General features: G+C 39.4%; 2 protein-coding genes across 4 annotated transcripts in view; one reads left to right on the top strand and one right to left on the bottom strand.

The window, feature by feature from the left end:
- Positions 1 to 22,563, bottom strand: part of LOC126377543 (uncharacterized) — a 394,831-nt gene that overhangs the window by 47,893 nt on the left and 324,375 nt on the right. The window lies entirely within an intron of this gene.
- On the top strand, positions 1,497 to 12,523 carry LOC126377579 (uridine phosphorylase 1-like). 2 transcript variants are annotated; one of them, XM_050025387.1, is made up of 8 exons: positions 1,497 to 1,634; positions 2,773 to 2,892; positions 5,088 to 5,211; positions 6,203 to 6,358; positions 7,588 to 7,773; positions 8,636 to 8,771; positions 9,962 to 10,155; positions 11,159 to 12,523. In XM_050025387.1, the coding sequence occupies exons 1-8, from the start codon at positions 1,630 to 1,632 to the stop codon at positions 11,255 to 11,257; spliced, it is 1,020 nt and encodes a 339-aa protein (XP_049881344.1). In that variant the 5' UTR covers positions 1,497 to 1,629; the 3' UTR covers positions 11,258 to 12,523. The 2 variants fall into 2 exon arrangements, with proteins under 2 accessions (XP_049881344.1, XP_049881345.1); XM_050025388.1 differs by lacking the exon at positions 1,497 to 1,634 and adding an exon at positions 1,720 to 1,738.

Raw genomic sequence — 22,563 nt, forward strand, 5'->3', positions numbered from 1 at the left:
ACCATAGAGCAACACGGACCTCCGCGGGAGGATATCGCAGACCATAGAGCAACGCGGACCTCTGCGGGAGGAAATCGCAGACCACAGAGCAACACGGACCTCCGCGGGAGGACATCGCAGACCATAGAGCAACACGGACCTCCGCGGGAATAAATCGCAGATAATAGAGCAACACACACGGATCTCCGCGGGAGGACATCGCAGACCATAGAGCAACACAAACCTCCGTGGGAGGACATCACATACCATAGAGCAACATGGACCTCCGCGAGAGGACATCGCAGACCATAGAGCAATACGGACCTCCGCGGACCGGTCGCAGACCCAGACCTATTGATGATAGTCCGAAAAACGAAGATAATTGGGTAGTTTCCTACATCAAAGATAAATTATGAAATTCTGATTACTTACTAAATAAAGACAGATCTAAAGGCGTCAAAAAACGTTTTCTTTTTAAGTAACTTATTTATGAATTTTAATAAAGAAAAAATTAATAATAAGTGCGACATTTTGTCACGTTTTTCTATGACGTCACGGGTTGTTTTTTCATACAAAAGTAAAAAGTAACTGATTTGACTAGTTGGAAACTACCCTATTCCGTGTTTCGGAAGGCAGGGCTGCTGGTTGTTAAAGAACAACGTTAGATGGAAGTAGCTGCAATGTATGAGAATGACTTTCCTTCTTTGTCTGTCTTGTAATCTTTGAGGGCCAATTACTTCGTTTTTGCCCCTATTAAGGGTACTTACTGTTTTTAATTTTTAAGATATCTCTAAAAGCCTATTATTAAAAGGAGCCTATTTAATGTTGTTGTTTAAGTAGTCAAATACTTTTTACGAAACGTCAAAACAAAAGTTCTCTTTGGAGTTTGTATGGAAATACCGTTCTGTGACGTCATCAATAAAAGCGGTCAAAAGTTTTACTCATTGTTACTTAATTCATAAATAAAAAAAAGCAAAATGTCGGCGTCGTTGCTGCAAAGGGTACGGGACAGCAGCAACTCTCTACTGAGAGCTATTACTGATATGGCTGATAGTCCGCTGATACGACACTTTGTTGCCATCACCAAGTCAAATCTAGTTTTACTTTACTAACATAAAATGAAGCAAATACTAACAACAAATAGATCTTGTTATCTTAAATAAATAATAATAATAAATAAAATTCGGATATAAGTCGAAAAGTAAAATGAGATTGATTTTTGATCATCTACGGCTGGCTTCTATTTCTAGAATATCATTTTATAACTTATCTTTGACCCAGTCAAATACCCTATTATTATAACGACAGTATAGTACGGTCACGAGTACTAATACTTACTACTAGAACTAGTACTAATACTCACGAGTACTAATACACTTTGAAATCATGTCACACTAACTTTTTTGACAAATTAAACCGTAAGTCTCATTAAATGTCAAATATAACAGCGCGACAGGGTTCTAATGTGGGTACATGATATTGCTTATGACTGTACTCTTATCTAAGCCATATTATTACTAATGCATTATTATTATATCTACTACCTATTAGATAAATAGCCTCGTAAGTAGTTCCATTCATTACGCGACGTTATCAGATCTGTGTCAGTGTGACATTTAGTGTTGATGACGCCAGTTCTGTGTTAAAACAATGGAGTGAGTAGATAATAATTATTAATAAGATACTTATTTTGTAATAGCGGTATTTCAGTTTTGGACCGTGAACCTAACGCTCAAACCACTAGACCACAGAAATTGTTGTGCGTATTTATGTTAATTAAAAATTGCTTCAGTTTCGATGCTTGACTGGGATCGAATAAAAACAAAACCCATTTTTTTTCTCGCTAATAGGGTATTTGACTGAGTCAAAGATAAATCATAAAATGCTAATCCAGAAATAGAAGCTAGTCTAAGATTTCAAAAATCAATTTCATTTTACTTTTAGACTCATTTTAGAATTTTATTTATGAATTTAATAGCTATGAGTACTACGTTTGACCACTTTTAATTGCAGTATATAATCAAATACAAAACTAAAGGAACCTTTCGTTTTGACGTTTTGTAAAAAGAATCTCATTTGACTAGTATATCAAGTAACCAATAGAGTAGTTCCCAACTAGTCAAACCAGTTACTTTTTACTAAACGTCCAAACACGAACTTTAGGTCTGTCTTTATTTAGTAGGTAGTCAGAATTTCATCATTTATCTTTGACCTAGGAAACTACCCAATTCCGTGTGTTAATTTTATGTGTATTGTTGTATTGTGTAAGTACATAAATAAATAAAATAAATAACAGACAAAAAGAAAAATGTAAAAAAAAGATAAAATAATAATTAATGATAATTAATAATTAATAATGATTTGTATGTGATAAAATATGTAATTTAATTTAATATCTCGTGGTATTATGGTGAAAAAATAATAGTCAATGTGGGGAAGACCGACTGGGCTGGGACCAATGGTTGAGCGTTGGACTCACGATCCGAAGGCCCCGGGTTCGAATCCCGGTGGGGAGATATCACAAAAATCACTTTGTGGTCCCTAGTTTGGTTAGGACATTACAGGCTGATCACCTGAATGTCCGAAAGTAAGACGATCCGTGCTTCGGAAGGCACGTTAAGCTGTTGGTTCCGGTTGCTATTTACTGATGTAAGTGAGTAATTTTTACATGAGCTATGTCAGGGGCCTTTGGCGGCTCATTACCCTAACACCAGGGTTGATGAGGCTGGTATTCCACCTCACAACCTACACGATAAGAAGAAGACTTACTTACTTCTTATGTTACTTTTACAGCGACAAAACAACCAATGTGCCATGCGATTGTGATACCACATTTCCGTGTTCTACAAGTACGGAAAAGCACTATGACAACTGTATCTCCAAATGGCAAGGACCTCGCGAGAAATATCCAAGGTACGCAGCTTCACGACTTGTCTTCTTCAGGGTAGCCAGAATAAATGGAGTACTTACACTTTTTATTACATACCTATCGTCTTGTTCAGTACGAACAAGGAAAGCATTGATTATTATTATTTTTATTTTTTTGTCTTGAGTTATTGTAGATTTGCCGCAGATGGCATTAACTACTTGGCCGGACAAATGGGGAGCGCTGAAGGCTCTCACCAGGTACAACGTTTAAGACAACAGGCCTGAGGGTGCCCAGTTGGGCGCGAACCTCGGCTCAGGGCGTCGTCTGAGAGGAAAAATATTTGAAAGAATTAATCGACCCTAGTGGGTAACCGATCCTGAGACCGACTTCGTGCGTTTCTTTCGTAAAAACGTGAAATCGTATCGACCGATTTTGATGTAATTTCTTGCATGCATATAAGTGACTGAGGATGATTTTGATTTGAAAACAAAACAATAAAAACCGCAATCAAATACTCTAGATTAGTCCCAACATGCAAAGGGCAGACTTCGTATTGTAATGAGTAGGTATGCCATGATTAATAATGACTGATTACATATGATATCATATCATGATATATCATGATATATCTTTCCAACGATGGTATTTATCATATGTTTTGGAAATTGATTTTGCTAATCTGATGATAACGACCAAAAACGAAACTTTGGTCAATTGGTTTCCTACCTAGGTCAAGGACAAATTGTGAAATTCTGATTAAGTACTAAATAAAGACAGATTTAAAGGTGACAAAAACTTCTTCATTTTTCCATTTACCTTATTTACGAATTTTAAGAAAGAAAAATGTAATAAGGGCCGCTGTTTGTCACCTTTTTCAATGACGTCACAGGTTCGAATCCTGGTGGGGACATTATCACAAAAATCACTTTGTGATCCTTAGTTTGATTAGGACATGACAGGCTGATCACCTGATTGTCCTAAAGTAAGATGATCCGTGCTTCAGAAGGCACGTTAAGCTGTTGGTCCCGGTTACTCCTTAATGACGTAAGTAAGTAGTCGTTAGATGAGCCGTGTTAGGGGCCTTTGGCGGCTCAATAGTAACCCTGACACCAGAGTTGATGAGGTTGGTATTCCACCTCACAACCCACACTATAGAAGAGAAGACCGATTTGATGGATGCGCCATCAGATAAAGTTGGGTCTAGCCGATATCGTTCTAACAATCCTTTGACGTATCGGCGCGTGATACAGTTTTGATAGAGAAGATTTCAATATACCTCATTATCATCATCATCAGCCCATTAACGTCCTCACTGCTAGGGCACGGGCCTTACCTATGGATGGATAGGGAGATCGGGCCTTAAACCATCACGCGGGCCCAGTGCGGATTGATGGTTATTAACGACTGCTAATGCAGCCGGGACCAACGGCTTAACGTGCCTTCCGAAGCACGGAGGAGCTCCAGATGAAAACTTTATTTTTTTTGTGGTCACCCATCCTATGACCGGCCTTTGCGAAAGTTGCTTAACTTTAACAATCGCAGACCGAGCGCGTTTACCGTTGCGCCACCGAGCTCCTCAATACCTACCTCCTATATACCTAGTTTAAATTTTTCCCGGATGTAATAACAGGAAAACCGTACATAAATTAACAAACAATAAAGTAACATAAGTTTTGCCCTCAGCGCTCCCCATTTGTCCGGCCAAGTAGTTAATACCATTTGGGGCAATCTACAATAAGTCTGGTCAAAAAACTATGTGTGGCTATTTATTTATAGTACCTATTTCACTGCAATAATATATCTCTCTCTTTATGTAAGAGCTGCGCTCTTGTTGGTGGAGTAATCGCGTTCATTACTCCATAGATAGGGCGTGTAAAACGGTGGTTGCCCCAATCAATTCAGTGCAATATGGCGACTAAATGCAATGTGGGATTTTGGGTTTGCTCAATTAAACAGTCAAGTACGGTTCAAGCACTTATTTTTATTTTAACCTCCGCGTATTGTATTTCACCACCATCGTTTTCCGTCCGCCATCCGCTCTCCCCTCTCCTTCCCTTCTCACTCCTTCTATCACTCTGACTCATTCACACTCCTTCACTCAATCTATCATTTCTCTATGCATCCCTTCTATACTCTATACCTCCTGTACTACTCATGTTTTTATAAGTATTCATTTTGTAAAAAAGGCTGTAAGCTACCCAAATAAAATAAAATAAAAATAAATAAATAAATGTTTCAGAGATGTAGACGGCAACATACGTCTTCAGAATGACAACTTGTTATCACTTGAGAACGATGTGCTGTACCATCTCGGTATGGACACACAGAACTATGATCTGCCTGCCCTGTTTGGTGACGTTAAGGTGAGAGCGCGTTAAGATTTTTTTTAGAAAAAAAAATATTTGTGTGACTTTGAATCTATACTAAATCCACACTAACCGCTTTTTTTTTTAATTCTTCGTTCTTGGTCATGGCCATGAGAAATATCATGTACCCACTTTAGAACCCTGTCGCACTATCATATTTGACATTTAATGAGACTTACGGTTTTATCAAAAATCACTTTGTGATCCCTAGTTTTGTTAGGAAATTACAGACTGATCACCTGATTGTCGGAAAGTAAGATGATCCGTGTTACGGAAGGCATGTTAAGCTGTTGGTCCCGGTTACTACTTACTGATGTAAGTAAGTAGTCGTTACATGAGCCATGTCAGGGGACTTTGGCGGCTCAATAGTAATCCTGATATCAGGGTTTATGGGGTTGGTGCTCCACCGGACGATCCACTTTTTTGAACATTTTTATATACAGATTTTTTAATTACTTATTTTAAAATTGTTTTTAATAATGTGTGTGTTGTAACAATTGTAGTTGAATAGAATGCCTTTGTTTATGTATTTTAATTTATACTTAATAAAATATTTTATTGGTCAAAAAAGCACATCATGAAATGATCAATTCTAAGATCTTATGATCCTATCTGCCTAAAAGCTAGGTCATCATCATCAGCCCATTGACGTCCCTACTGCTGAGTCACGGGCCTTCCCTATGGATGGATAGGGAGATCAGGCCTTAAACCATCACGCGGGCTCAGTGCGGATTGATGGTTATTAACGACTGCTAATGCAGCCGGGACCAACGGCTTAACGTGCCTTCCGAAGCACGTAGGAGCTCGGGATGAATTTTTTTTTTGTGGTCACCCATCCTATGACCGGCCTTTGCGTAAGTTGCTTAACTTCAACAATCGCAGACCGAGCGCGTTTACCGCTGCGCCACCGAGTTCCTCAAAGCTAGGTATTAAAGCTGTTTTTACGTTACTTTGCGCCATGTTTCCAAAGTCATTGATACTGTTTCAGTTCGTCTGCATGGGTGGCACTAAGTATCGGATGCGGGAATTTGCTGACTACATGAGAGGGATCCTCGACTTGCCACGCGACACCAAGCTGGTCAACCTGACTAAACATTCTCATCGCTATGCTATGTACAAGGCCGGACCGGTGCTGTCGATCAGTGTAAGTTGTTGCCTAATAATTAAAATTACGTAATCGTGGTCTAGTGGTTAGAGCGTTAGGCTCACGATCTGGAGGTCCGGGTTCGATTCCCGATGGGGACATTGTCGAAATCATTTTGTGAGACTGTCCTTTGTTTGGTAAGGACTTTTCAGGCTTGAATCACCTGATTGTCCGAAAAAGTAAGATGATTCCGTGCTTCGGAGGGCACGTTAAGCCGTTGGTCCCGGCTATTAGCCGTAAAAACACCTCCACCAACCCGCATTGGAGCAGCGTGGTGGAGTATGCTCCATACCCCCTGGGGAGAGGAGGGGAGGCCTGTGCCCAGCAGTGGGACGTATATAGGCAGTTTATGTTATGTACGTAATCGTGGCTTGTACCCTGTTTATCAAAACTTACAAGTCTACACGTTCACAAGTTACAAGTTACTCACAAGTACGTGTAAATTAAGTTTATCAAAAAATTAGAGAGATTGTAAAATATACTAATGAAATAAATATTGACACTTGTAACATGCTTGTAGCGAATAAATTTCATTTCATTTCATGTAATTTACATGTGTAGTTTGATAAACACATTCTTGTAATAATAAAAATTCTTACAAGAAAATTTCTTGTAATACAGAGCTTGTAAGTTTGATAAACAGGGCACTGGTTAAAAAAGCCACATCGAAGCAAGCCTAAAAAACAATACATATTGCTATTTGACATTTGTTTGCATTGCGCGCTTACTTTTATGCGCGCTAATGTGAAATTGTAATATTGCTTTTACATGAATTGCTTCGATGTGACCTTTTTAACCCCCTCGATGTGATTTTCAGTTCCATACTTTTGCGACGGAAAATTCCACTTGATATCTTAGAATCATGGTCTGAATCATTCCTCAAAGTTTTCTTTACGATGTCACTAACTCCCTGTATATTAAACCGAAAGGATACTGACTGTCACATTCATCACAAAATCTCAAAAACTACGAGTGCTGGGAATCTCAAATTTTGCATGTGGGTTTCTTTTTAGGAAGTAGGTGCTCACTAAGATAAGAGTTTGTGAAATTCCCAAGGGGTTACAAAAAAGGTATTGAAAGTTTTTATGAAACTTTCTCATTTATCACGAAAAAACACGAAAAACGAAACGAAATAAGCACAAAACACGAAAACCAAACGAAATCACGAAATTTCGCGGCCGATGTCGCGAGCGCGCGGCTTTTTATCATAAAAATGATATTGTTTTCAGCACGGCATCGGTATACCGTCCATGACGATTCTTCTCCAAGAAGTGATCAAGCTGATGTACTACGCGAGGGTCAGGGACCCTATATTCTTCAGGATTGGGACCAGCGGAGGTCTGCAGATACCACCAGGGTCTGTAGTCGTGTCCTCGTGGTGTCTCAATGGAACCCTGGAGAAAACCTACGACATTGTAAGAAAACTAAAGTCATCATCATCTTGCCCATCAGCCCATTAACGTCCCCACTGCTGGGGCACGGGCGGGCCTTCCCTATGGATGGATATATAGGGAGATCGGGCCTTAAACCACCATGCGGGCCCAGTGCAGATTGGTGGTTATTAACGACTGCTAAAGCAACCGGGACCAACGGCTTAACGTGCCTTCCGAAACACGGAGGAGCTCGAGATGAAAACTTTTTTTTGTGGTCACTCATCCTATGACCGGCCTTTGCGAAAGATGCTTAACTTCAACAATCGCAGACCGAGCGCGTTTACCGCTGCGCTACCGAGCACCTCACTTGTCTACTACCCTTTTTTATGTTATGTTATGTATTTATCCCAAAGTGTGCGTCGCGGCACCCTGGTGCGCCGTAGAAAGTAAAGAGGGGCGTCGTGAGTTCTACATTAATTTAATTTTGTATTTGTGCTATAACATTAGCTCACGACTGTATTCAATTGGGGTAGCCAGAGGTACATCTATCGCAAGATGAACTAAGTCCCACATTTCACCGAGCTTTCTATTAGACCAACGTGATAAGTGGGGGGTTAAAACAGCCACATCAAAGCAATTCACCTAAAAAAGCATTATTGCTATTTGACATTTGTTTGCGTTGCGCACTTACTTTTATATGCGCAAATGTCAAATTGCAATATTGCTTTCTTAGATGAAATGCCTTTGATGATGTGGCCTTTTTAATCCCCCGTTGTTTTATGCAGGTGTCATGAGTTATGTGTGTCTATGCCATGTTTGTATCGTGCTTACTGTCTGTGTGGCGTCCAGAAGTAATAAATGTATGCTTTCTTTCTTTATTTATTATTATATGTTTTCATAACAGCCAGTATTGGGCAAGATGCGGCACATTCCAGCATACTTCGACAAGAGGTTGGCTCAAGAGGTGTCGTCTGCGGCGGGGTTGGACGGTTTTCAGGCCTATATTGGAGGAACTTTGGCCGCCGATGACTTTTATAGAGGTATCTATATTCAATTATCATTTTAATCCATCTCTTTGACCAAGGGTCTGTTACATAGACACATTTCACAGGAGACTTTCTTATAGAATTATGGCTACCCATTAAGACTGCTGATCTGGAGGTGGAGGCCTGGAATCCTATAATACAGGGTATCCTACTTTAGGTTCCAGCCTTTACACATGATCACCTGTTGTGTTTAATCCTATTGTCTAAGATGTATATGTACACTTTGTATCATGTTGTGAGGGAAATAAATAATAATTATTATTATGTTTGTCATTTCCATATCTCGGGACTATGAAGTCCCGGACTTTTGGAAGGCGTGCGTGGGGCCGAAGCCAACACGTAGAGGCCCCTTAAGACAATTTAATCTAAATTATTATTATAGAACAGAATAGAAATTGTTTATTATAAAATGACGCTACTCACATAAACAAACATTAAAATAAATATAAAATAAACAAGAGAATGGTGCTAATTTCTGTAGATACCATCTAATTTTTTTTAAGTTATCCGTTGAAAACACTGACCGCCGTAAAAAGTGCTTTATTACCTAACCTTTACGCAGATGAGACCAATGTAAAAGAACGGACAAACTGTAAGGTCTGAATCATCCCCCTGAGTATTCGTTACGATGTCACTAACACCCTGTATAGGATGTTCATAACATTATTATTATGTATTGTTTTAGGTTTACGCGGTTATTATCATAATTAAACTACTTACATAATAACTGGTTCTTACCGACGGGGTCATCCCGTGATCATGGCACTTGCAACAGTGTCGAAATATCGGGAGTCTCATATCCCAGATTTAAACGCGGTAAGAACCCGTTATTATGTGTTTTAATTATTATTATTATGTTATATTACCTAGTGTATTATTATGTGAGGAGCTCGGTGGCGCAGCGATAAACGCGCTCGGTCTGCGATTGTTGAAGTTAAGCAACTTTCGCAAAGGCCGGTCATAGGATGGGTGACCACAAAAAAAAAGTTTTCATCTCGAGCTCCTCCGTGCTTCGGAAGGCACGTTAAGCCGTTGGTCTCAGCTGCATTAGCAGTCGTTAATAACAATCAATCGGCACTGGGCCCGCGTGACGGTTTAAGGCCCGATCTCCCTATCCATCCATAGGGAAGGCCAGTGCCCCAGCAGTGGGGACGGTAATGGGCTGATGAAGATGATGATTACAGGCCAAGCCCGCCTCGACGGTCCGTTCTGCGATTACACCGAGGAAGACAAGATGAGTTTTCTCAAGAAGCTGGCTGGTTTAGGAGTGAAGAACATTGAAATGGAAGCAACAGCGTTCGCTGCGTACACCAGGGAGGCAGGAGTGAGAGCCAGCGACGTGTGTGTCACATTGGTGAATAGGCTAGAAGGAGACCAGGTTAGTTCAAAAAAATAATAACCTGAATTAGGGAACTGAAGTGGGATTGGGCTGGACACGTTTGCCGGATGCATCCGGAGCGATGCGCACGATCAGCGGAATATACCCACTTTAGGAACGTTCCCTGCAGTAAAAAGGCGCAAAACTTATGTAAAAAGTGCTTTATTACCTAACCTTTACGCAGATGAGACCAATGTAAAAGAACGGACAATTTTAAAAAGAAAAGCAGCCAGTGTCTTTACTATTAACACTTTCAAGGACAGAACGTCTACGGACGTTACGATTCCAAGGTGTCATACTATCTATTATGAACCATCAATGACCCATGGTCTCTGGCCGTGAAAGGGTTAAACAGTCTTTGTAACGGGACCATTCCCGGAGACGGCACATCACTTGGCACGAGTTACCCACTGTACACTACAAGGCGGGCATAGAAGTCGAGGCAGCTCCCTGTTTGAGAAGGAAGCCGGTGACACACAGGACCATAGTACTATTATTATCAAATAATAATGTACTTATTTATTTTTACTGAAAAGCATTAATTATTTATCTGTTTGTGTGGAAGGCCTAGAAGGACGTACATTCACCAAATTGGAGATGTCCTTAGAAAAGGTTCAGTACGATCTACTACTCTGAACCGGCGTGCGTGTATGAAATGATTGATGAATGTGGAAGAAGCAAGAGAAGTGTGTCAGGATCGAATCATAGTCTCTGCTTACTTCGGTGGGAAATATACGTGAGTTAATGTATGTATGAATATCAATATTTGCGTCGTCTGAGAGGAAAAATATTTGAAAGAATTAGTCAACCCTAGTGGGTCGATAGCGATAAGCGTTGAATGAGGGAAATCGTCGACCACGCCGGCGAGGTCGGTATCAGGGTTATAAATATTTGCACACCTGTGTAGATTGAATACATGCACTTTTTTACTTAGAATAAGATCTTTAACTTTGGGTTCTTGCAAATAAATGAATGATTATGACTATGTATTTATATGTTTCAGGTCACACCAAGTAAAGCGACACTGCTGGAATGGCAACAACGCCCCATGTTAGTCGTTGGAAAATACATAAAAAAATACCTTTCCTATCAAAATAAATAATGGAAATATCTATACAAAAAATTCTGACTACAGAAACTGGCAGATGTAACTTAAAATAAAATTAAACGGTGTGTACAGGAATCAGCATCAATGTGTCTTGCGAAATCATCGACCAAGGGTTGCGGTATTTGTAGCGCTAAAATTAGAAACACTTCCAGAATACACCCACACAATGTTATTACAAACTCCCAATCTCCTTCGAGAACTTTTTTTTTAATTCACGCAATAAAACCTTTTAATTAAGCCTCCATGGTCCAATGATTGACCATTCCTGGTCCCGGGTTCGAATCCCGGTGGGGAAACATCACAATATAACACTTCGTAATCCCTAGTTTGGTTAGGACATTGTAAGCTTATCACCAGATTGTCAGAAAGACAGATGATCTGTGATTCTGAGTGCACGTTAAGTCGGTTCCGGCTACTGTTAACTTAAGAACGACCTCCGTAGTCCAGTGGTTGAGCGTTGGGAGGTCCCGGGTTCGATTCCCGGTGGGGACATATCACAAAAATTACTTTATAGTCCCTAGTTTGGTTAGGACATTACAAGCTGATCACCAGATTGTCCGAAAGTAAGATGATCCGTGCTTCGGAAGGCACGTTAAGCCGTTGGTCCCGGTTACTACTTACTGATGTAAATAAGTAGTCGTTACCATAAGCCATGTCAGGGGCTTTTGACGGCTCAATAGTAACCCTGACACCAGCGGTGATGAGGTTGGTACTCCCCCTCACAACCCACACGATAGAAGAAGACTGTTAAATTAAGTAAGTAAGTAGCTAGACGTTACAATGAGCCATGTCAGAGGCCTTTGGCGGCTCAGCAGTAACCATGACACTGGGGTTGATGAGGTTGGTCCTTGGTCTCACAACCCACACGAGAGAAGAAGTTAATTGAACTGAACTACAAAAGGCAGCTGCAGCACTAATATTCACAAGCGTAAAGCGAATGAGCGTCCTACGCAACCTGAAGTCCACTTTTACACCGGCTGCACCAAACGCAGCGATTGATGTTTTAGAGAAAAGCCAGTCGATGACAATCACGTTACCTTCGACGTAAGTCAGTCCCATACATTTTTGTGTTATGACACTGTCGCTTTTCCTAAATGGGTAAGCCCCAGGTCGAACGTTTAATTACGTTGTCTTACACCGCAAATGTTTAGCCTCATGTAAGTGTCCAATTCCTGATGTAACAGTTATTTTAATTAATATTTTATTATAATATTATAAGCTGTTGGTGTAACTTTTATAAATAAATAAATAAACGTCTAATCGGCGAGCATGTACGCCTATTTTTTATATATACTTTACATAACGTATATACACGCCTATTTCCTGACGCACATCTACACTAAACACACACTCACACTTTAGCGGCAATGGTGTGCTGCCGCCAAAGGATGTTTTCGGGGTACCGAACAGAGCATAGTACCCCGCTAGCCACAAGTAGGTAGTGTGACTATGATCGACGATCCAACGGTGTTATGTTGAAAGTTGTATATATATGCCTCTTGCTGTGAAAACTTCGATATCGCGTTTCACGACTGCTTGAAAACTGCATTATTGAATGTGGCGCCATTTGTTGCATGTGAGTGGAACTAGGTGGCCAACTAGTTGGGTCCGTTGCACACACTACACTTTTCGCTATATTTATCGGAGTCAAAAAAGCGAAATTGCACTTTCACTTCTTCCACCCTATTATATTTCCCAATGGGGTAGACAGAAATCAACTATAAAACCACCCCTACTCACTACCACCACTACGATCCTCATGTATCAGGACACCGTGGTATACCATATTCAGCGCAGGCCAAACGAAAATATTTTTTATTTTCATTATTTGTTTTCAATGTATTTTCATTAGATTTTTTGTTTTCGATAATTATACAAAACCACAAATATAGATTAAAAAACAAAGAAGTATTAATCCAGACGCTGCGTAACGCAGCGATTACGAGCCTTCTGTGTGAAAAAGGCGTAGCTGTGCGCAGTAGCTACCTCGCGCGCTACGCCAGTTCGTAGCAACCCGTCGTAACGCCCGGTCGCTACGTTACATCCGTAACACCCTTTTGTTATCACAACCCAACGTTTCTTTAATAAAAAATATTAAATAACACTTTATAATCAACTTTTGTTATGTTATTATTAATAATTTAAGAGTGACTTTAATAATTGAGCAGATTATTGTCATAATTTGAAGCACGTTACCCAAAATATAGCGGTTTGCTAATCGTGGAGTGAGATTAGGTGATTTTTTTTGTGAAATTTTGTGCTGTGCTGTTTATTCAAGGATTGTGTTGTGCTAATGTGTTGGAGGGAAATGGAGAGTGAGTATTGAATGGTTGTAAATTCGTCTACTTCACATGTATTTTTAACCGACTTTTTGTAACCAAATTTCGGCTGAATCGTTTTTTTTATAGAAGTGTCGTAATTTAGGTAATTTGCTGTTTTCATTATGATTGTATTAACATGACGCTTTTAAAAAAGAAGCTTAAAGGAAAAATAAATGAATATAAGTTAGGTTAGGTCATTCAAAAATATTTATCTAATTTATATTTCGGATTAGCTTCTTCTAACTTGTGGGTTGATAGGTTGACCAACCTCATCAACCCTGGTGTCAGGGTTATTATTAAGCCTGACATGACTCATGTGCCTTCCGAAGTACGGTATACCTCATATCTTCGCCTTATACTGAAAACCACGTAAGCATCAGCATCTATCTCCCTAGCGTTATCCCGTTTTTCACAGGGTCCGCTTACCCAACCTGAACATTCTATATAACACATAAACAGCCTATACACGTCCCACTGCTGGGAACAGGCCTCCCTTCAATCAACCGGAGGGGGTACCGGGGGGAGGGGGGTCTCTATATAAGTACCTACTTACTGTTTATTATTCCAAGTATATCGTAGAGTTCAGCAAAAGGATCACGTATAAGGCACTGTGATGGATTGACAAGCTATACGTAAATGATGTCAATAAATATCACTATTCGGAAAACTTTCAATGAAATATTTTGTTGATTCGTACCTTTTAAAGTTTGTCTGTACCCTGATTCCGGCCAAGTAGTTAATGCCATTTGCGGTAAATCTAAAATACGTCGCGTCAAAAAAAAATATTCTCTAATTTTTAAATAACAAAGGTTCATATAGAATCTACATTCTACCATCATCATCATCATCATCACATTCTACAACTACTTATACTCTTTGTGCCTTCCCACTTTTACCTCATGTATCATGGTATGAACCATGCGGTTTTGACGGGAAGAGATTCCTTTTAGAGATAAGCCCACCTTTTGTAACTATTTATTTTTGTTTACAAAAGTAAATGTGTACAATAAAGAGTTTAAAAACTTAGAAAACAGAGAGCTCTTTTAGACAAGAGCAGTTTTATTACTGTTTTTTGCTTTACATTTGAAACAGGTTAAATAAGGTTAAATAATTGAGGAGCTCGGTGGCGCAGCGGTTAACGCGCTCGGCCTGCGATTGTTGAAGTAAAGCAACTTTCGCAAAGGCCGGTCATAGGATGGGTGACCACAAAAAAAAAGTTTTCATCTCGAGCTCCTCCGTGCTTCGGAAGGCACGTTAAGCCGTTGGTCCCGGCTGCATTAGCAGTCGTTAATAACCATCAATCCGCACTGGGCCCGCGGGATGGTTTTAGGCCCGATATCCCTATCCATCCATAGGGAAGGCCCGTGCCCCAGCAGTGGGGACGTTAATGGGCTGGTGATGAATTGTGGACAGAGTGAACAGGCACCTTCTGGGCGAGCTCGCTCCATCTTAGGCCTCGTCAATGCCCTCGGGCAAGTCTGGGGCCAAGAGCAAACCCATCAAAAGTAAAAAAAAAATAGATAATAAAAAACTTTGTACGATTGGTCTTATAACAGCTTCCGTGGTTTGAGAGTTAGAATCATGATCTGGAGGTCCGCGTTCGATTCCCGATGGGGACATTGTCGAAATCACTTTGTGAGACTGTCACTTTGTGTCCTTTATGTGGTAAGGACTTTTCAGGGCACGTTAATAATAATAATAATAATTTATTTATTTCACGAAACATGTCTCATATGTGTTAGTAAACTTATTCTAGATGTTAGTAGCTTTATCTAATATTAGATGCTATGACATGCAAGTCACAGCATCTACGCAGATACGGGCAGTCGAGTCGCGCACCTATCATCAATCATTAATCAGTTGGTCCCGGCTATTGTTGTGGAGTATGCTCCATACCCCCTCCGGTTGTTTAAGGGGAGGCCTGTGCCCAGAAGTGGGACGTATATAGGCTGTTTATGATTATAATGATATGATTATGATTGTTTTTTATGGAAGAACCATAAAATTTTAAAATATGGACTCCCCTTTATTTTAATCCCGCGCATTTTGTTCCAACCTCTCTGATTGGAGCGATGTTAAATTTTCATTTTAGGTAGAATGTTTCCAGTAAAAAACAAGCTTCATTTTTCTGTAAAATGGAATAATTTAGTTTTAAATCCAGGTCATGTGTAAATCAGTTAGCTGTGTAGCTGCGTACACTATTACATACCTGTACATAATAGGCTAGTTTCCAACTAGTCAAATTAATAAATAAAACGTCAAAACACAAAATGATTATGGAATTCGTATGAAAAAGTAACCTGTGATGTCTTAATATTAAAGTAAATTAAATGTGTTAATATTAAATTTGTCTTTATTGAAATTCATAAATAAGTTAAATAGAAAAAAAAATTCGTTAATTTTAGATCTATCATTATTTGCGTTCTCTAACATGATGGACTAATGTTATGGGCGATAGGCTGATCCCTTATCACCATAAGGTTCATCATATCCATCTTAGGACTTCGTATCAACAGTGGCTGCAAGTTGTCTTTGATTACTTGTGGCTCTGCCCACCCCATTTGGGATTACGGGCGTGAGTTTATGTATGTGTGTATGTATCATTATTTAGTCAGAATTTCATAATTTATCTCGAATCTAGTACACGACCCAATTGTAACTTTGATATTTCCTGATAAAAGATATATCTTCGAGTAAGTATTTCATCCCGATATAAATTATACTCATAATGGTATGTTAATACAATACAATACACAATTATTTATTGCACAAAATGAATATATAACACAGGAATATAAATTATACAAACCGAGAAAAGGCGGCATTAATTAACTAACTTTATTAGTTCACTTCTATTCTGTTTCTTAAGTATGTCAGATTGGAAGCAGATGGACTTCCAGTCGAAAAAGGCGTGAGTTTAATACAGGATGTTAGTGCATAGTACCGAATACAGAAGGGGATGGTTTAGCTCGTAGTTCATTAGCTTTGCAATATTGCTTTTTAGGGACGGTACTGAAAAGTATCGGCGTCCGAAGGCCGTAATATACGATCCCGAGACGACCCGATTACTCTAGCCATAGAGGCAGTCAATCAGCTCGCGACACCAAATACTTCAGGACCCCGATACCGACCCCGCCGGCGTGGTCGACGATTTCCCTCATTCAGCGCTTATCGCTATCGATCCACTAGGGTCGATTAATTCTTTCAAATATTTTTCCTCTCAGACGACGCCCTGAGCCGAGGTTCGCGACCAACTGGGCACCCTCAGGCCTGTTGTCTTAACCGTTGTACCGGGTGAGAGCCTTCAGCGCTCCCCATTTGTCCAGCCAAGTAGTTACAATAAGTCAGGTCAAAAAAAAAGCAATATTGCTTTGTTAGATGAATTGCTTCGATTTGGCCTTTTTAATCCCCCTGTTCGACGTTTAATATTTTTTTGACTACGTCATATCTTAATAAGCCGGTTTGACACGTATACAATAGTGACGTAAAAATTCGATTTATATGTATATCGCAACAATATAATCAGTTAGCTTTTGAATTTAGAACTGCTATTGTAAGAAGATAGTACTGTTAAAAAGTTTCGATAAATTTTATAACCGATAAACAATAAAGTTCAGCTATTTGCTCCTTTAATTATTAATTAATACGAAACTTGAAAAGCGGGACAGGTGTTAAAACGGCCATCATGGCGTGCCGGTAGATGACAACCTGCTATATTAAATATTACTTACTTAACATATTTAATGTAGCAGGTTGTCATCTAAAATTCATAATTCATAATCATTTATTCGTAATAAAAATGGTATTACAATTTTCAATTGGTCAGCATTTAACATTCGGTCTACATTTTTAGTAATTTAAATTATAACAATGCAAATAGTAAAATAAAATTGATAATTTATAATTTAAATGCCATTAGGTACATTAATTATGAAATAATAATAAAATGAATCATTCTATATTTAAAATGTTACATTAAATTGTAACAACGATAAATAAATAAATAAAATAAAAATTCACATTGCACATCACAAAAAAACAAACAATACTTACACAAAAAAGAGGAAAAAATAAAATAAAAAGAAAAACAATGACATGAAACATCCAACGATTCATTCGATCGTTATAATAATCGATATAGTCATTATTCACATCGTCACTTGTTTCGGTATCGCACGAATTACATCGCGCTATCGTGGGGAAGTTCGCTTACATACATACAAAGGGGCCTAAATTATAAATACGTCCTACTAGACTCAATCCCCATATCGATCGGATGGACAGACGATACAGATGCAACTTAGAACACCTCTTGTCTTCAAGGGTAGGCAGGTATTGAAGTGCGGAATTCTTAAGACTAATATGACGAACCGTGCTTCGGAAGGCACGTTAAGCCGTTGGTCCTGGTTACTACTTACTGATGTAAGTAGTCATTACATGAGCTATGTTAGGGGCCTTTGGCGGCTCAATAGTAACCCTGACACCAGGGTTGATGGGGCTGGTAATCCACTTTACAACCCACACGATAGAAGAAGTATTTAGAAGTAATACAATTTTAATGGATACATCTACATGTACAAGTAGAAGTCAAGTCCCTTCTCAATTATTGTTTAAGTGGATACCTATCTACTTATATATAATATAAGATATGTACACAATAGAAGAAAAGCGATTATATCCCGTTTGGGGTAGTCATAGCTACATCCGTCGCTAGATGAACCAAGTACCCACACCTCACTGAGCATTCTGGTACTCGTAAAACTACGTGATAGGTGGCGAGCCTTATCGCCGTCTATAATGGTCGAGCCAACTGTGTTAGTGTACAACTGAATAGAACAAAATATAAGAAAGTAATTCTGTGAATAATTAATTTATTTATTTTAAATTATTTTATTTTTTTATTATTTTATTTTATTTATTTTTCAAGATTTTAGCTTCTTTTAGCTCTTTTTTTATTTAATTGAGATATTAGTAGTAGTTTGTAAGTTTTTGGAATGTGGAGTCCCGACGACCCGATTACTCTAGCCATAGAGGCAGCCAATCAGCTCGCGACACCAAACACTTCAGGACCCCGATACCGACCCCGCCGGCGTGGTCGACGATTTCCCTCATTCAGCGCTTATCGCTATCGATCCACTAGGGTCGATTAATTCTTTCAAATATTTTTCCTCTCAGACGACGCCCTGAGCCGAAGTTCGCGCCGAACTGGGCACCCTCAGGCCTGTTGTCTTAAACATTGTACCGGGTGAGAGCCTTCAGCGCTCCCCATTTGTCCGGCCAAGTAGTTAATGCCATCTGCGGCAAATCTACAATAAGTCACGTCAAAAAAAATAAAAAATAATGGAATGTGGAGGAAGCAAGAGAAGTATGTTTCTGCTTACCCCGGTGGGAAATAGCCGAATTTATGTATGTGAGTCTGTAACCTTACAACCCACGCGATAGAAGAAGACGAACCGTGGACAACATAACATAACATGAGCTCACTACTATATCCCAATGATCAAATGATCAAATCATTCACATCACAATCCAAACTTATACGGAAACAACAAATATAATACTTCCAATATTATTATATGTATCTATAATTACGACACGGCTCACCACCTACCTACTTTGTTCTAACAGAAAGCTCGGTGAGGTAAAGGTACTTAGTTCATCTTGCGATAGATGCACCTCTGACTACCCCAATGAGGGAGTTTACAGGCTACGTTCATCAAATACAGTATAGATGGCGTTGTAGGTACAGCTTTACCGTGATAATTACCTCATCATCACCAGCCCAATAACGTCCCCACTGCTGGGGCACGGGCCTTCCCTATGGGTGGATAGGGAGATCGGGCCTTAAACCACCACGCGGGCCCAGTACGGATTACGGTTATTAACGACTGCCAATGCAGCCGGGACCAACGGCTTAACGTGCCTTCCGAAGCACGGAGGAGCTCGAGATGAAAACTTTTTTTTGTGGTCACCCATCCTATGACCGGCCTTTGCAAAAGTTGCTTAACTTCAACAATCGCAGGCCGAGCGCGTTTACCGCTGCGCCACCGAGCTCCTCAATAATTACCTATCTTATCATTAATCGGGTACATAATCATTCCAAAAGACAAATGTAATGGCAGAAGCATACATAAATTATTGTTAAGTACTTGATATTTGGATCACTTTATAAAAAGAATTATGTTGCTACCTATATTGATTCTCTTTATTTTGATCATAATAATAACGTGAAGATGTAATTGTGCGTGGGTGTAACAAAAATGGTCATCATTAATACCACAAAACAAAATAAAATATGCATATGTCTTATCTATGAAATTAGAAGGTTCAACGAACGAATACCTGTACAGCGCCATCTGCATTGTTTTTGAGAAACGTAACCTGGAAAGACCCTCATTGGGTAGTCAGAGGTACATCCATCGCAAGATGAACTAAGTACCCACACCTCACCGAGCTTTCTGTTAGAACAAAGTAGGTGGTGAGCCGTGTTGTAATTATAGATACATATTGGCCCCGATTCCTGCAGACATCTCTTAATTTTACTTTAAGTTATACCTGTCATTTTCTTATCCGCCGAAAAGGAAAGGGACGGATGATTGACAGCTCTTAATTTTAGGAAGAATGAGTAAATAAATGAATAACCCGGGCGAATTTTTAGACGGTTGTTTTAGATTTGTGCTTAAAATTGACGTGTGTTCCATAAATTTTATGCTTGTCGATTACCCGTCCCTTTCCTTTTCGGCGGATAAGAAAATGACAGATATAACCTAAAATAAAATTAGATGGTATTTACAGGAATTAGCACCAGCATTATTATAATATTGGAAGTATTATATTTGTTGTTTTCGTATAAGTTTGGATTGTGATGTGAATGATTTATTCGTTTGAATTATCTATTAACTAACTTTCTACTCGTGACTCTGCCCGCGCGGACTTCAGTTGTCGTGCTCTCCACGTCATTTTGTCCAGGGATTTCGGGGAAAAAACTATCTTTCCTGTTTTCTTTTTATGTATTCTTCCCTTCCTTTCTGTTGTCCTTTGTTTGGTAAGGCCTTTTCAGGCTTGAATCACCTGATTGTCCGAAAAAGTAAGACGATTCCGTGCTTTTGAGGGCACGTTAAGCCGTTGGTCCCGGCTATTAGCCGTAAAAACATCTCTATCAATCCGCATTGGAGCAGCGTAGTGGAGTATGCTCCATACCCCCTCCGGTTGATTGAGGGGAGGCCTGTGCCCAGCAGTGGGATACTTATATAGGCTATTAATGTTATGTTATGTATTTTTCCCTGAGTCTAATACTATATCCGTATCAAATTTCATCTGAATAGGTTAAGCGGTTTAAGCGTGAAAAGGTAACAGACAGACAGACGGAGTTATGCACTATATTAGTAGCTATAGATATGGACAGTAGGTTCTATTGATTCCAAATTGTGGATTGTCTATTTATATTTACGACTGACGGATTGGGATTCTAACGCCAAGTGTGGACAGATATTCTTTTGATATTCTTTCTTCTGCATATACAAAACTACTTAGCGATCAAACGCATAGACTTCTTTTTGCGTCACCGTGGTCGGTTATGAAGCAGGGATGTTATGGATATGAAATAACGGATACGGATTGGATACGGATTTAAGAATGATTATTATACCGGATACGGTTACAGATAATAAGTTATTTCGAATTATCCGTTAGTTTCGGTTACGGTTATTATTTTTTTAAGGAATTTCGAAAGTAAAATAAATAGGTAATACAGTGATTTTATTTATAACAACTAGTTTTATTATGTTATGACGACATCTGTACGAATTAAGGTGAACTACGTTGACATTCGCTCTAGCGGAACGTCGTCTTGTCAGTGTCACAGTTCGGGAGACAGCCGCCTGCGCACCGTACCCGCGACGGATCGCTTTAAATCCGAGGAATCCTTAACCATTTCTGTTGATTAATAGTGATTTCTGTACCTTAATAATGTGATGCAAATACTGTAGAAGTTCATTTTTGTTTCAAAGTACTTTTAACATTAACATGTGATTAAGTAACTATTCAATTGTTTTAACTACCCACGTCCAGTGCTACCTTAGAAAAATGACTGATTCCGATGAAGGCCCTCCTGCGCCTTTATAGGTATGTTTGTCTTTTATTGTGTTTTTCATGTGTGTTTTTATCATCATCATCAGCCCATTAACGTCCCCACTGCTGGGGCACAGGCCTTCCCTATGGATGGATATTGAGATCGGGCCTTAGCCCATCACGCGGGCCCAGTGCGGATAGATGGTTATTTAACGACTGCTAATGCAGCCGGGACCATCGGCTTAACGTGCCTTCCGAAGCACGGAGGAGCTCGAGATGAAAACTTTTTTTTTGTGGTCACCCATCCTATGACCGGCCTTTGCGAAAGTTGCTTAACTTCAACAAACGCAGACCGAGCGCGTTTACCGCTGCGCCACCGAGCTCCTCGTGTGTTTTTATTATTCAAATATTTTTTTGCTAACCTCCCTTATGTTATTCCTTATTCAATGCTACTGCTACACTACCAAACTCGGACACTTCATACAAACGACCTCGTTTTACACAGACACTACACATTCACATTATCAACACGTGCAACTGTGTGTGTGACGTTTGAGGGCTGCCGATTACAATACGTCATATAACCGTCATTACTTGTTTAGGTACTTGTTTAGGTAGGTAGTACTACTTACGAAAGATGCTATTAAAATAATCAGTTAATTTTTATTTACTGCACAAATAACAAACAAGAAATTTTGAACAATGAAGGTTATAAATAAATTTACACTTGACTTAAAACTCACTAAAACGAATTAATTTCATTCCCTTTATTTTTACATTAAGCACTTAGCCTAGGTTTAAAATTATTGCGAATGATTATCATGTTTTAATGAACCATGAAAAATAAATATTTATAGGCGCCGCGCATGTGTACAGTCATGGGCAATATCATGTACCTACTTTAGAACC

The sequence above is a fragment of the Pectinophora gossypiella genome, chromosome 23, assembly GCF_024362695.1.
Source record: "Pectinophora gossypiella chromosome 23, ilPecGoss1.1, whole genome shotgun sequence".
NCBI classification, from domain to species: domain Eukaryota; kingdom Metazoa; phylum Arthropoda; class Insecta; order Lepidoptera; family Gelechiidae; genus Pectinophora; species Pectinophora gossypiella.